The following is a 15,269-nucleotide window of genomic DNA, read 5'->3' as shown; positions in this document are numbered from 1 at the left end:
GACTTGGCTATGGCTAAAGATGAAAAAGCAAAATGTATTTGAAATTTGAATTTTTATGGCACAATAACTTAGTATTATTGATAAAAATGACCTGGCAGTTGAAAACAGGGGCATTGGAGTTACTATTACCTAGATTATGGAATAATGTCTTCATAGTTAGCCATAGATAGCTGAAGATTTTAAAATGGAGCTCTGATGTTTTTACACAGTACTTATAGAGGTACGAGTTGCTGGGATACCACCAAGGTGTACAAAGGCTGAAATGAATAAATATTAAAAATTTATGTACAGAAGATTCATATTTTATTTTCAAGTGACATATTTACAATCAAATATAAATTAAAGGCCTGCTTGCACACCAAAGCCAGGTCCTTTCGGTGGTTCAGTCAAAGAGGTGAGACCCCCAGCTGGCTCACAAGAGAAGCGTCCACTCCTATAATGAAAAGCAAGTAACATTAAATTGACTATTAATGATTACCATTTATACATTTTTACTTAAAGAAATTATAATTGTTACCTCACAACAGCTCAGTTAAGTAACTATTTTCCCCCAAGAACTAGCACAGATTATTTAACACAAACATTTCAACTGCTACAAGATTTTCTCTTCTTAAGAAAACTGACATATTGAATTATCAAAACTCACTATAATTATAAAAACAACACTAATACTAGTTTCCATTTATTGAGCAGTGTATATACCTTATTAGCTCATTTAATCTCAACAATGACATGAGACACGTGGCACTGGCTTTATTTCTCAGATACAGAAACCAAGTCTCAGGGGACTCATCAACTGCCTAAGGATCAGAGCTTAATTACAGGAAAATAACCCAACTCACAGGACATTTTTTAAAATCATGTTTTAATAAAACAGCCACTACATTTATTATATTTGAATTTTATTTAGATTCTGATTTGCCACAGTGAACAGAAGGGAATACACACTTATATTCTATATTTGAAAGTAAACAGTGACTGGAAGAATTGGGAGGATATCCCTTAGAAATAGTAAAGACAAAACCTATTTGTACTTATGTTTTTAAAGACCATATTAATTTTCCCCAAAACAGGAACCAGATCAAGGTTTCTAACACAGACACAAAGAAAAAAATATGTAGGAATCTATGAAGAGAAGCAACACAGAGTTGATTCCCAGAGAAAAACTTGTTTTTGTTTCACCCCCACACATACTTTCCCAGGTGATTGCTCAACCTCTGCCCTGTCTAACATCTGTTGCTAGAGCCTAGCTCAGCACCTATTCTGAATTCACCCTTCCTATTCCCTAGCTTTGTTAATTTGCTTTATTCTTCCTATAGGTTTTAGCTGAAAAACTTGTTCACTTTACATCTTTTTATTCCCTCTGTCTTTGTCCTTCACATTCTGCCATCAATCTTGTAATTCTCTTTTTAGAGTCCTAGAAAATGATTTTTTGCTGAGAGAACAGGAAAGTAATGTACATAATCATTTATTAGATATTTCTAGCTATTACACTATATAGTGCAAGTAACAAAGTAGAAAATTGTAACAAAAAATGCCTAAAGTCAGAAATTAGTTAACATATTTGCATTATAGGTCACAATAAAAACCAGATTGAAAAGCAGACACTGTGTACTATATGTCAGAGCTTGAAATTGTAGGGTAAGTAACAAAATGACATTTAACTTCAATAAAAAACAATATTTGGCTTTGTAATTTTTTAATATGTTGTAACAGTCATACATGCTGTTCTTTGATTGCCAATGAAATAATGAAATTAACTTATTGTGAATGGTCTTTCTTCTCTTTCGTAGGTTCCCTCTTATAGTTTAAGCTCAGCTACCCTCTTTACCCAACACAAAGGGCCAATTTAAGATTATAAAAACCAAAGTTTCTGGAACAATAAATGGAAGAATTAACTATGTACATTCCCTGAGCTCTTCACAGGATTATAGAATTTTATGTAAGAAAGTTATTTTAAGAATAACCTGGTCCAGTTTCCTAAAGTTTGTTCCACGAAATGCCAATCCCAAGACATACTTAAGGGGGGTAAAAAAGAGTTCTAGGGGTCTGTTATATCTGCCTACAAACTTTCTCCTTTCCTCACCATTCACAAAATGCACATTAAAATATTATAAAGGCTGTAAAATCTCCCAGTAAAGCCTATAAACTTCGTTTAATTTACTAGTCATATACTTTCCCCCCTCATTTATCAGTAAACATGCTTTGCAACACAAATACAGTAGCAGTGATCTGGCCCCATCCATTCACCTGACAGCTACAATTTACACTAAGGTTTTCACATAATAACATAAAAAAAATTTCCCTGTTAATTTATTATTAAAATGCTATCAATCAACTTGTTCTCACCACAATTCAAAAGGTAAATCCGATTTTTTAGCCATTCCAACACTATTTGTGCATTCATCATTTTAACCCAATTGCAGTCTAGAGAACTTGGTTTTCTATACAATATTTTTTTTGCTTGTTAGTTCTATTTATTTTATTTTATTAAATTTATTGGGATGACATTGCTTAATAGGATCATATAGGTTTCAAGTGTACCTTTTTTATCGATTATGCTATTACAGTTTTCCCAATTTTTTTCTCCCCTTTATCCCCCCTCTGGCTGGCACCCACCAACTCTCCAGCATTTCCCCTCCTCTTAGTTCATATCCATGGGTTGTACATATGTAAGTTCTGTGACTATTGTTTCCTATACCATTCTTAACCTCTACCCGTCTATTTTACGCTTCTTATTCCCTGGACCTTACCCCTCATCCTTTTGCTCCTCCTCCCTGATGAAAACCCTACATGTGATCTCTATTTCTCTGGTTCTGTTCCTGTTTGAATTGTTTGCTTAGTTTTTATTTTTGAGGTTCAGTTGTTGATAGTTGGAATTTTGCTGCCATTTTACTGTTCATAGTTTTGATCTTCTTTTTCTTAGGTAAGTCCCTTTATTATGAAAATACAATAAGGACTTGATGATGATGAACTCCTTTAACTTGACCTTATCTTGGAAACACTTTATTTGCCCTTCCATTCTAAATGATAGCTTTGCTGGATAAAGTAATCTTGGATGTAAGTTCTTGCCCTTCGTGCCTTTCATACTTCTTTCCAGCCCCTTCTTGCCTGAAAGGTTGCTTTTGAGACTGACAGTCTTACAGGTATTCCTTTGAAAGTAACTCTCTGCTTTCCTCTTGATGCTTTTAAGATTCCTTCTCTTTAATCTTTGGTAATTTTATGATGATGTGCCTTGGTGTGTTCCTCTTTGGGTCGAACTTCTTTGGGACTCTCTAGGCGTCCTGGATTTCCTGGAAGTCTATTTCCTTCACCAGATTGCAGAAGTTTTCCTTTATTATTTGTTCAAATAAGTTTTCAATTTCTTGCTGTTGTTCTTCTCCTTCTGGCACCCCTATAATTCAGATATTGATATGTTTCAGGTTGTCCCAGAGATTCCTCAGCCTTCATGATTTGGAATTCTTGTTTCTTCATTCTGTTCTGGCTGGATGTTTATTTCTTCCTTTTGTTCCAAATCATTGATTTGAGTCCTTCTTGTCACTGTTGGTTCCCTGTACATCTTCCTTTATTTCACTTTTCATAGCCTTCATTTCTTCCTATAATTTTTAACCACCTTCAATTAATTCTTTGAGCATCCTGATTACCAGTGTTTTGAATTCTGCATCAGATAGGTTGGCTATCTCCTCATCACTTAGCTCTTTTTCTGGAGTTTTGCTCTGCTCTTTCATCTGAGCCATAGTTCTTTGTCTCGGTACACCTGTTAAGTTGTAGGGGGACAGGGCCTTAGGTAGTCTCCAGGGCAGGGCAACTCTCTTTGCTGTGGTGTGGCACTGTCTGTTGGGAAGGAGTCAGAGAGGGAACAATGCAGCTCACTTGCTGGGCTCTAACCCCACTCTCCAACAAACTCTCATGTGAGACTGGGAGTTTCTTCCACCATGGCAACCCCCACCATAGTCCAGTCAGTTGTAAGTCTGTTTCCCATTCAGCCAGCCCTGCCCGCAAGGATTCTCTACATAGGCCTGTCTGCCCATCTCCCCTTCCTACCAGTCTGGGTGGTCTGGCTGTTTCTTTTAATTCTCTGGTTGTCAGAGTTCAATGCAGTTTGATTTTCTGACACTTCTGGTTGTTTACTGTTTTTAGATTGGTTGTTACCTCCTTTTGGCTATGCAAGAAAGTGAAGGGTTTCTACCTATACCTCCATCTTTGTAGTGACCCTAAGAGGAAGACTATTTAATAAATAGTATTGGGAAAACTGGATAGACACATTCAAAAGAATGGAACTTGTATACTTTCTTGTGAGAGGGCTCCACCCACAGAGACACCCACCCCCCCGCCAGCCGCCATGGATGAGAATAAGTCTACCAAGGTACGACCTGCTTGGGGAGGAAAGGTGGCTAAGCTCTCAAAGTAGAAGAGCCAATTTAAGATGCCTTTGTAAAACTAAACATGAAGAATTCAAATTGGATTCAAAATTACTTTTGCAAGTGGATGCTAAAAAACATCCATATGTTAATTAGTAATTTGAAAACAAGTTTAGAATTTATTTTCAGTACTTCAATTGAAAATAAGAACCTCAGCACACAAGTATTTGTTTATTAATGTTAAAATAAGAAAGAATATTGTTTTACCATCACCTTACTATTTTCTTTCTAGCCATCATTTACCAAAAATTAAAAAGCAGTTTTGAACAGCACAAAGGCATCATTTTTTACTAATTTTTGCCTGGGTAGACCTCATAGTGGTACTCAGAAATCAGTTACTACTGAAACATTACTCAAAAACTCACGACGAGCACTTTTTCAAATAAGTAAGCAGAGAGCTTTAGTATTAAAAAAACTTGTAATTTGGGGATTATTTTCATCACAGTATCTCACATTATTATATATATCCAAGATACTAACTTTGAGAAAGAGAAGATAAGGTCTTGTTTTCATATGCTGGGAAGACGTTCAAGAATTACCATGTCTAAATACAATCTTTAATAGCCGACATCATACTACAAGTGTTTCCCTTAAAACCAGGCACAAGACAGGAATGTCCCATCACCACTCTTACTCAACATACTACTGAAAGTTCTAGCCACAACAATCAGACAAGACACAAAAGGCAACCAAATTGGAGAGGAAGTAAATCTGTCCTTTTTGCACATGACATAATATTGTACAAAGAAAACACTGAAAACTCCACCAAAAAGCTACTAGAGCTAATAAATGAATTCAACAATGTAGCAGGACACAAATATGTTTCAGAAATTGGTGGCATTTTTATACACCAATAATGAACTATCAGAAAGAGAAACTAAGAACACAATCTCATTTATTACTGCAACAAAAAAGATAACTATATAAGATACATAGAAATAAATTTAACCTAATTTAATTTAACCTAAATTTAACTTATACTTGGGAAACTATAGGACACTGAAGAAAGAAATTGAGGAAGATACCAGTAAGTGGAAGCATATACTGTGTCCATAGACTGGAAGAATTAACATCAGTAAAATGTCCGTACTACCCAAAACAATCTGTAGATTCAATGCAATTCTCCACAGATCTAGAAAATATTCCCAAAAAATGTATATGGAAACAAAAAAGACTGCAAATAGCCTCAGCAATCTTTTTTTTAAATTTAATCTTTATTGTATTTTTTTCCCATTATCATTGGTCCCCTTATACCCTTGGCCCCCAGGAATCACACTGTAGTACATGTCCATGGGTCCTTTTCCTTTTTGCTCAATCCCTCCACCCCATAACTGGCCCCCAACTAGCTGTCATCTCTCTGTCTATGGGTCTGTCATTGTTTTGCTTGTCAGTTCAGTTTGCTTATTAGATTCCACATCTGAGTGAAACCACATGGTATTTTTCTTTCTCTGACTAGCTTATTTCACTTGGCATAATGTTCTCCAGGTCCATCTATACTGTGGCAAAGGGTAAAATTTTCTTCTTTTGTACAGTCAAGTAGAATTTCATTGTGTAAACGTCCCATAGTTCTTTTATCCACTCATGTATTGATGGACACAGGCTGCTTCCATACACTGCAATGAACATAGGGGTGCTTATGTTCTTTTGAATTAGTATTTTGGGCTCCTTCAGATATATTTTCAGGAGTAGGACCACTAGGTCAAAAGGCAGATACATTTTTAATTTTTTGAGGTATCCCCAGACTGCTTTCCACAGTGGCTACATCAGTCTGCATTCCTACCAATAGTGCAAAAGTATTCCCCTTTCTCCACATCCTCACCAGCACTTTCTTTCTTGATTTACTGATGATAGCCATTCTGACAGGTGTGAGATGCTATCTCACTGTGGTTTTAATTTACATTTTTCTGATGATTAGTGACATTGAGCATCTTTTCATATTTCTATAGGCTATCTATATGTCCTATTTGGAGAAGTATCTATTCAGGTCCTTTGCCCATTTTTTAAATGGGCTGTTTGTTTTTGTGGTGTTGAGTTTTTTATGTATTCTATAAATCTTGGGTATTAAATCCTTATCAGAGGTATTGGTGAATATGTTCTCCCATTCTGTGGGTTCTCTTTTTATGTTGTTGATGATTTCCTTTGCTGTGCAAAATCTTTTTAGTTTGATGTAGTCCCATTTGTTTATTTTTTGTTTCCCTTGCCTGGGAAGATATATCCAATAAAAAATTTCTATAAGCAATGTCCAACATTTGGCTGCCTATGGTTTCTTCCAGGATTTTTATAGTTTTGGGTCTAACATTGAAGTCTTTGATCTATTTGGAATTTATTCTTGTGTGTGGTGTAAGCAGGTGGTCTAATTTCATTTTTCTGTACATATCTGTTCAATTTTCCCAACACCATTTATTGAAAAAAACTGTCTTTAACCCATTGTACATGTTTGCTTCCTCTGTTGAATATTAATTGACTATAATAAAGGTGTGGGCTTATTTCTGGGCTCTCTATTCTGTTCCATTAATCTATGTATGTGTGTTTATGCCCATTTCAGACTGTACTGATTACTATGGCATTTTAGTATAGTTAGATATTAGGTAGCTTGATTCCTCCGACACTGTTCTTCTTTCTCAGGATCGCTGTTGCCTTTTGTGGTTCCAAATAAATTTTTTAAATACTACTTCTAGTTCTGTGAAATATGTCATTGGAATCTTGATAAGAATTAAGTTGCATTTGAAGACTGCTTTCAGTTAGTTATATGGACATTTTAATGACATTAGTTCTTCCTACCTATGAACATGTTATGTGTTTTCACTTATTTGTATCTTCTTCAATTACTTTCTTTAGTGTCTTATAATATTCTAGTTATACATCCTTGTTAGGCCTATTCCAAAGTATTTTATTCTTTTTAAAGCAATTGTGAATGGGTTTTCTTAATTTCCCTTTCTGTTAGTTCGTTATTAGCCTCAGCAATCTATGTTTTTCATTTCATTTTATTTTAAATATTTTATTGATTATGCTCTTATAATTGCCCCATTTCATCCCCCTTTATTTCCTAACCCTGCACACCTCCTGCCCGCATTCCCCCTCTTTAGTTCATGTCCATGAGTCGTACATATAAGTTCTTTGCCTTCTCCATTTCCCATACTATTCTTAACCTTAGCCTGTCTATTTTGTACCTACCATTTAGACTTATTCCCTGTATCTTTGTCTCCTTTCTCCCCCTGCCTGCTCCTTACTGATAACCCTCCATGTGATCTCCGTTTCTGTGAACCTGTTCCTGTTCTAGTTGTTTGCTTAGTTCATTTTTTTGTTGTTTTTGTTTTAGGTTCGTTTGTTGATAGTTTGTTGTCATTTTACTGTTCATATTTTTTATTTTCTTTTTCTTAGATAAGTTCCTTTAACATTTCATAGAATGATGAACTCCTTTAACCTGACCTTATCTGGGAAGCACTTCATCTGCTCTTCCATTCTAAATGATTGCTTTGCTGGATCGAGTAATCCTGGATGTAGGTTCTTGCCTTTCATGACTTGGAATACTTCTTTCCAGTCTCTTCTTGCCTGTAAGATTACTTTTGAGAAACCAGCTGATAGTTTAATGGGAACTCCTTTGTAGGAAACTGTCTCCTTTTCTCTTGCTGCTTTTAAGATTCTTTCCTTATCTTTAATCTTGGCTAATGTAATTATGATGTGCCTTGGTGTATTCTTCCTTGGATCCAACTTTTTTGGGACTCTGAGCTTCCTGGACTTCCTGGAAGTCTATTTCCTTCACCAGATTGGGGAAGTTCTCCTTCATCATTTGTTTGAAGAAGTTTTCCATTTCTTGCTCTTCTTTTTCTCCTTCTGGCACCCCTATGATTTGGATGTTCAGAAATTTAAACTTGTCCTGGAGTTTTCTAAGCCTCTCATTTTTTTGATTTCTTGTTTCTTCATCCTTTTCTGGTTGAATGTTTATTTCTTCCTTCTGGTCCAAATCGTTGGTTTGAGTCTTGGTTTCCTTCCCTTCACTGTTGGTTCCCTGTACATTTTCCTTTATTTCACTTTTCATAGCCTCCAATTTTAGCTCTATTTTGCGACCATACTCAACCATTTCTGTGAGCATCCTGATTACCAGTGTTTTGAACTGTGCATCTGATGGGATGGCTATCTCTTCATCCCTTAATTGTACCTTTTCTGGAGCTTTGATCTGTTCATTCACTTGGGCCATTTTTTTTGTCTCAGCACACTGGTCTGGATGAATGTTTTTTTAACTTCTTGGTTGTCAGACTTCCATACAGTTCAATTTTCTGACAGTTCTGTTTGTTTTTAGTTTTTAGATTTGTTGTTGTCCTTCTTTTGGTTGTGCAAGGAGGCACTATGCATCTACCTACACCTCCATCTTGGTCGGAAGAGTCTCAGCAATCTTGAGAAAAAGAACAAAGTTGTAGGAATCACAATACGTAATATCAAACTATACTACAAGGCTAGTATATTCAAAACAGCCTGGTAATGGCATAAGAACAGGCATATAGATCAACTGAACAGAACCCAGAAATTGTTGATGGGAAGGTTGGACAGGTACATTAAAAAAAAAATGAAACCACACTACCAATTATACCATACACCAGAAAAAACTCAAAATGGACAAAAGACTTAAATGTAAGTAGCAAAACAATAAAAATCCTAGAAGAAAATGTAGGGTGTAAAATCTCCGATATCTCTCATTGCAATATTTTCCTGATGTATCTCATAGGGCAAGGGAAATAAAGGGAAAAAAATAAACAAAAGGGACTATATCAAACTAACAAGCTTCTGCACAGTAAAATAAACCACAAACAAAACAAAAAGGGAACTCACTGTATGGGATAACATATCCTATTGTGTGGGATAACATATTTGCCAATGATGTATCTGATAAGCAGTTAATTTACAAAATATATTAAAAAGTTGTACACCCAAACACTAGGAAGACAAATAATCCATTGAAAAAAAATGGTCAAAGGACCTGATAGACACTTCTCCAAAGAAGACATACTAAAGGCCAGAAAACATATGAAAAAAATCAGAGATGCGAATTAAAACCACAAGGAGATAACACTTCATACTTGCCAGAATGGCTACCATCAATAAATCAACAAACAACAAGCAATGGTGAGGATGTAGAGAAAAGGGAATCCTAGTGCACTACTGGTGGGAATGCAGACCTGTGGAAGCCACTGTGGAGAACAGCATTAACGTTTCCTAAAAAAATTAAAAATGTAACCTCCTTTTGACCCAGCAATCCCACTTCTGGGAATATATCCTAAAAATCCTAAATCACCAATTCAAAAGAATATATACACCCCTTTATGTTTATACAGCATTATGTATAATACAAGTGGCCATCAATAGACAAATGGATAAAAAAGCTGTGGTACATTTATACGATGGAATACTACATGGCTGTAAAAAAGAAGAAAATCTCACATTTTGCAACAGCATGGATGGACCTGGAGATTATTATGCTAAATGAAATAAGCCAGTCACAGAAAGACAAATACTATGTGATCTCACTTATATGTGGAATCTAATGAATAAAACAAGTGACAAACAAAATAGAAACAGAGGCATGGATACAGAGAACAGACTGACAGCTGTCAGATGGGGTGGAGAGGGGGTGGGGACTGGATGAAAGAAGGTGAAGGGATCAGCCAAAGAACTCATATGCATAACCCATAGATACACACCAACAGTGGGGTACTGGCCAGATGGAAGGTGGAGGCAGGCTAGGTAGAGATGGGCAAAAGATGGGGCAGGGGCAGAGAGGTATGGGGAACATCTATAATAGTGTCCACAAGAAAAATAAAGTTAAAAAGTACAACCTTTACATATACCATTGATAGACCTTCTGCAATTATTGAAAAATAAGATTTATATCTGCTCATTAAACAAAAGTTGATTAAGTTGAAAATAAAAGAATTTCAGAAACCAATAGTTCTAAAGTCTTGGCTCAGACCTAGAACATTATAAAAAAAAAATCTCAGTGAAGAACTATTTACAATGACTGATTACCAACATTCCTATTGTAATTAGGTGTTGAAAATGCTTAACTGTGGTGCTTAGTTCTTGTTTATTAAAATGTTAAAATACAATGATGTTATCATATCTCATATTTTAAACACAACAGATTTCACCCCTGGTAATCTCATGCAGACTTATGGCTTTAAATACCATCTATAACAATTGATGTATCCCTAATTCATATTAACAACCCTCATCTGTCCCCTAAATTTCAGGCTCATATATACCTTTAGCATTCTACCATGGATGTTTAGTAGGCATCTCAAACTTAACATGTGCAAAAAATGCTCCCTAAACTTGCTGTATCCTACATGTTCCCCATGTTATTTAGGGGAACCACTGAGGTGCTCAAATGAAAAAGCTAGACATCATTCATAATTCCTCTGCTCCACAACATCCACTAAATTTTAAAATATTCTCCACTCAGCAACTAGGACAGTAATTTTAACAAGATCACTCTATCATTCCTTACTGGAAAGAGTCCAACATCAGCTTTTTATTATACTTAGGATTTAACTCAAATTACTTATCTGCACACCTATCTATCTCACTGAGCCTTTCTACCACTTTGCTTTTTATCACTTCACTGCAACCACACTGTCATCTTATGTTTCCTCCAGGGACTTACTGCATCCTCTCCTCCTTCCCTTAGACAATGTTACTCCAATTCTTTACATGGTTTCTTTGGGCTTATCATTCAGGTCATGGCTCAAATGTCACCACCACAGAGAGACCCCTCCTAACTAAATTTGCCCCCAATCATTCTTGAACCCCTAATTCTGCTTTGTCTCAGCATTAATTACTCAGATATTATATTAGTTGTCTATCTCCATTGCTAGAATGTAAAATATCTGACCATTTTACCTTGTTTGTAATTACATGCAGAATCTAAACAGTGCCAGGCATGGAGCACATAGCCAGAAATGTTTGTGAAATAAATGAATGGTGAGGGAATGCAATAAAGCAGACACTGTGTGGCAGAATATTAATGCTGGATTAATGCTGTGATTGATAGAAAGAAAGAAGGTTCTAAGAAGCAAAATTATGACTACAGAATTATAAACACCAAGAAAAGGTAACATCTAAAGAAACCAAGTAGATTTTATGAGGAAATCTGCACTTCACATATTAAAACAAAGTACCCAGTCCTGGCTGGGTAGCTGAGTTGGTTAGAGTATCATCCCAATACACCAAGGTTGTGGATGTGATCCCTGGTCAGGGCACATACAAGAATCAACCAACGAATGCATAAGTAAGTAGAACAACAAATCAATGTTTTCTTCCTCTCTTTCTCTCTCTCTAAAAAAAATCAATTGATCAAAAACAAAAGTACCCAAAAGTTGAAAGAAGTTATGAATTTGAGTATAACTACAAGTACAGCATAACATCTGAGTCCTAAAAACAAGCTGAAGTTTGTTGAAAATAGGACTTTTCTGGGGGGTTTGGGGGGAGGGTAAGATAGCTGTTTTTGAAGCAGAGGTAAGTAAGAGACAGGACTAGTGGCTAAGAAAGATACTGTAATGTTCGAAAGGCTTCACTTCAGTAGCCTCCGAAAAGGAGAATGATTCTTCATGTAGAAATGTTTTACCCCAAAAAACATAAGTGTAGCCCAAGAAAGTGAAGAACTAGGAAGAAAATTCCAAACCAATTTAAGTAAATTCAATTTGAATGTTAAAAGAAGTATATGTTTCTTAGAATACAATAGAACAGAACAGAATATTCAATAGGGGCCAGCTTGCCTTTACTAAACTTCAGTTGTCCTGAACTGACCTCTTTTTCTTACTAGGTAGGGTTATTAGTCTGCCAGAACAAGTGAGTACTTCTAGAGTACAGATTATAGAACCACTCATTTCCTCTGATTTAGCAATCCAACTGTATGGTTTTTGTTACTTTGTAACAAAAAGTAGGAAAATACATTTTGAAACAGGGGAATAAAGAACATATCAGCCCTGGCTGCTATGGCTCAGTGGATTGAGTGCTGACCTGCAGACCGAAAGGTTACTGGTTCGATTCTCAGTCAGAGCACATGCTTGAGTTGTGGGCCAGGTCCCCAGTTTAGGGCATGCAAAAGGTAACTGACTGATGTTTCTTTTAAACATCAATACTTCTCTTCCTCTCTTTCTCTCTCTTCTTTCCCCCTCTCTAAAAATAAATAAATAAAATCTTAAAAACACACACACACATCACAAATCTTTTAATATATTAGAATACTATATGGGCATTAATACCTACAAATATGTTAAAAGAAATTTTATAATATAAGCAGAAAGAAATACTTATAAAAGGATTACGACTGTATTAACTGTACTAATATTAGCTAGTATTAAGAAAGTGATGTGAACAAAGAGATATGGAATAGAGGTTTGTTTAGCAGCAAAGGCTCAGGTTTATAACTGAAAGAAAAGTATTGGTAATTCGTATAACACAATGCAGGATTGGAGCAAACTGAGTGTTCTTAAGTTGGAAAAGATCTATGCATAACTGATTATATGTGCAATTAATGGAGTAATGTATCTGAGGCCGGAGTTGATGTAATTAGGCTTCATTATTACAAGTATAATGTCTGGAACAAAAGAGATAGTCCCACACTACTCTGCATACTGCTTGGCCCACACACGCACACACATACATATGTATGTATCTCAAACAATGTAATTACTTTATATCACATTAAAAAGGTCACTAGTCAACTAGAAAAACCTGAGAGGAGAGACACCAAACTCTCTAATACAGGGAAAAACAATGAAACAACTGTGGAGATTGAATCTGAGAAAAGGATACGGGTAAGACAGGATAGCTATTTTAAGTGACTGAAGAGCCATCCATCATGTAGAAGATGTATAAAAATTACTTTATACAGGGAATAAGTAGCATACATGGCAGGTACAAAATTGACAGGGGAAGGTTAAGAATAGTATAGGAAATGGAGAAACCAAAGAACTTACATGTACCACCCATGGACACAAACTAAGGGGGTGGGAATGTGGGTGGGAGGGGCTGGGCGGTGCGGAGACAATTAAAGGGGAGGGAATGGGACAACTGTAATAGCATAATCAATAAAATATATTAAAAAACCCACAAATATTAGTAACACCCAGTTGAGAAAAACAACATAAATATTATGATTTTTATATGTATTAAACATAAACACACACACACAAAATTTACCTTCTGTTGATTCAAAGGGTAGAATAGGACCATTAGATATTAGGAGACAGACTTTGAGTCAATCTTTTGGCAGTGTGAACTTTTAAATAATAAATTAGATTTTTTGTAGTAAATTTCCCTTTCTATAAATATTCAAGTAGATACTAGATGATTATCTGATAGGGTTTTAGAGAAGGAAAAAAATTCTTGCTTTAGCTGACAGGTTGGTACAGACACTATCCAAGGCTCCTGGCAACTTCTGTGAACGTGGGGTATGAAGTTTTATTCGTTTTTTTTTTAATGATTTCATTTATTTATTTTTAGAGAGAGGGGAAGGGAGGGACAGAGGGAGGGAGAAAAACACGGATATGAGAGAGAAACATTGACCAATTTCCTCTCCTACATAGCCCTACTCAGCACCAAACCTGCAACCAGGCATGTGCCCTGACCAGGAATGGAACTGGCAACCTTTGGCTTTATGAGATGAAGCCTGGCCAACTGGGCCACACCAGTACGGGTAGGAGTATAAAGTTTTAAAAACTAAGTTTATGTGAAAGACTAATTCAGGGTAAAGCTTTAAAATTTATTAAATAAAAATAAAAGCATACCTTGGCCCAGGTTTTGGAGTTTTGCCAGCCTTGAGCTCATCAATAATTTCTTCAATATCCTTAGGTGTTAGATCCTCCTACAAAAAAAAAATATTAGAATTATTTTCTACTACTGAAATCTGTGTAAATCCCTAATATCACTTAGTTTATTGTTTGTCTCTCTCAATTTACAAGTTAGTTATCAAGATAGCAGCAAATGAATAACTTCTACATATAGTACATACTGGTAAATGCAATGCAGTAAGAGCTGTTGCTGAAGAGGCAATACAGACTAGTGCTTTGAAGTATGATAGTTCTGTATTTCAGTCCACATTCTATCACTTACTAGCCAGTAATCTTAGACAAGAGACTTAGCCTCCCAAGTCCTTCAATTGTAAACCTACTTGAGTATTCAATGAGAAAATATATAAACAGAACAGTGCCACAGCAGATGCTCAACAAATGCTACACCATTGAAGAAACACTGAGGTGGCAAATAATAATTAGAACCAGGAGGCATAGTAACTTAAAAGTGTATGACCTAAATATCTACTATCCTAGCAATATCTTCTTTCTTTCCCAGGTGAAATTCACAGTTTCAAAATTCACTCAATTTTTGAAGGAAAAATTAAAAAGAAACTTATTTTTGACACATTTATTTTGATGACCCTAACCCTCCAAACTCCATTTCAACTAAAACTGCTCTATATTTTATATACTGCACCTGGGTAAAATCTTTAACTCAAGAAAGGGTTCTGTTATTTTAAATAACAAATACAACTGAAACACGTGTACTTATACGCCTAGCTGCTACAACCTAGGTTTAATCAAAAGACAGTCAAAACAGAATGGAAAGATTAAACTAAGAGAAAAGTGCCTAAAATATATTATATCCCCTCTCTCCCTTCAAAACTGTTAAGTATTTAATAAAATGTTCTGCAGTACCCTAGGTACTATGCTAGAGAAATCATGATTCAATACTGTAGCTCCAGTACCTGGTCACGTAAAAGCTTTAATATTGGTTGAATTAAACATTTATGAAAATAAAAAGTTGCTTTGAAATTTAATGGTTTAAAAGATGTTC

General features: G+C 35.6%; 1 protein-coding gene across 1 annotated transcript in view; it reads right to left on the bottom strand.

Moving 5' to 3' along the window:
* Nucleotides 1–280: 280 nt before the first annotated feature.
* The window catches only part of NDUFV2 (NADH:ubiquinone oxidoreductase core subunit V2), a 47,537-nt gene continuing 32,548 nt past the window's right edge, over nt 281–15,269 (bottom strand). Inside the window, exons 7-8 of the mRNA XM_037143332.2 lie at nt 14,207–14,283; nt 281–433 (exon numbers count right to left, since the gene is read on the bottom strand). Coding sequence (XP_036999227.2) covers nt 340–433; nt 14,207–14,283 — 171 coding nt within the window. The 3' untranslated portion in view covers nt 281–339. The remainder of the gene's footprint in view (nt 434–14,206; nt 14,284–15,269) is intronic.

Source organism: Artibeus jamaicensis, unplaced genomic scaffold (assembly GCF_021234435.1).
Source record: "Artibeus jamaicensis isolate MK-2021 breed Jamaican fruit bat unplaced genomic scaffold, CSHL_Jam_final contig_511, whole genome shotgun sequence".
Lineage (NCBI taxonomy): Eukaryota > Metazoa > Chordata > Mammalia > Chiroptera > Phyllostomidae > Artibeus > Artibeus jamaicensis.
The sequence above is the reverse complement of the archived record's forward strand: the minus strand, read 5'-3'. Positions and strand labels throughout refer to the sequence as shown.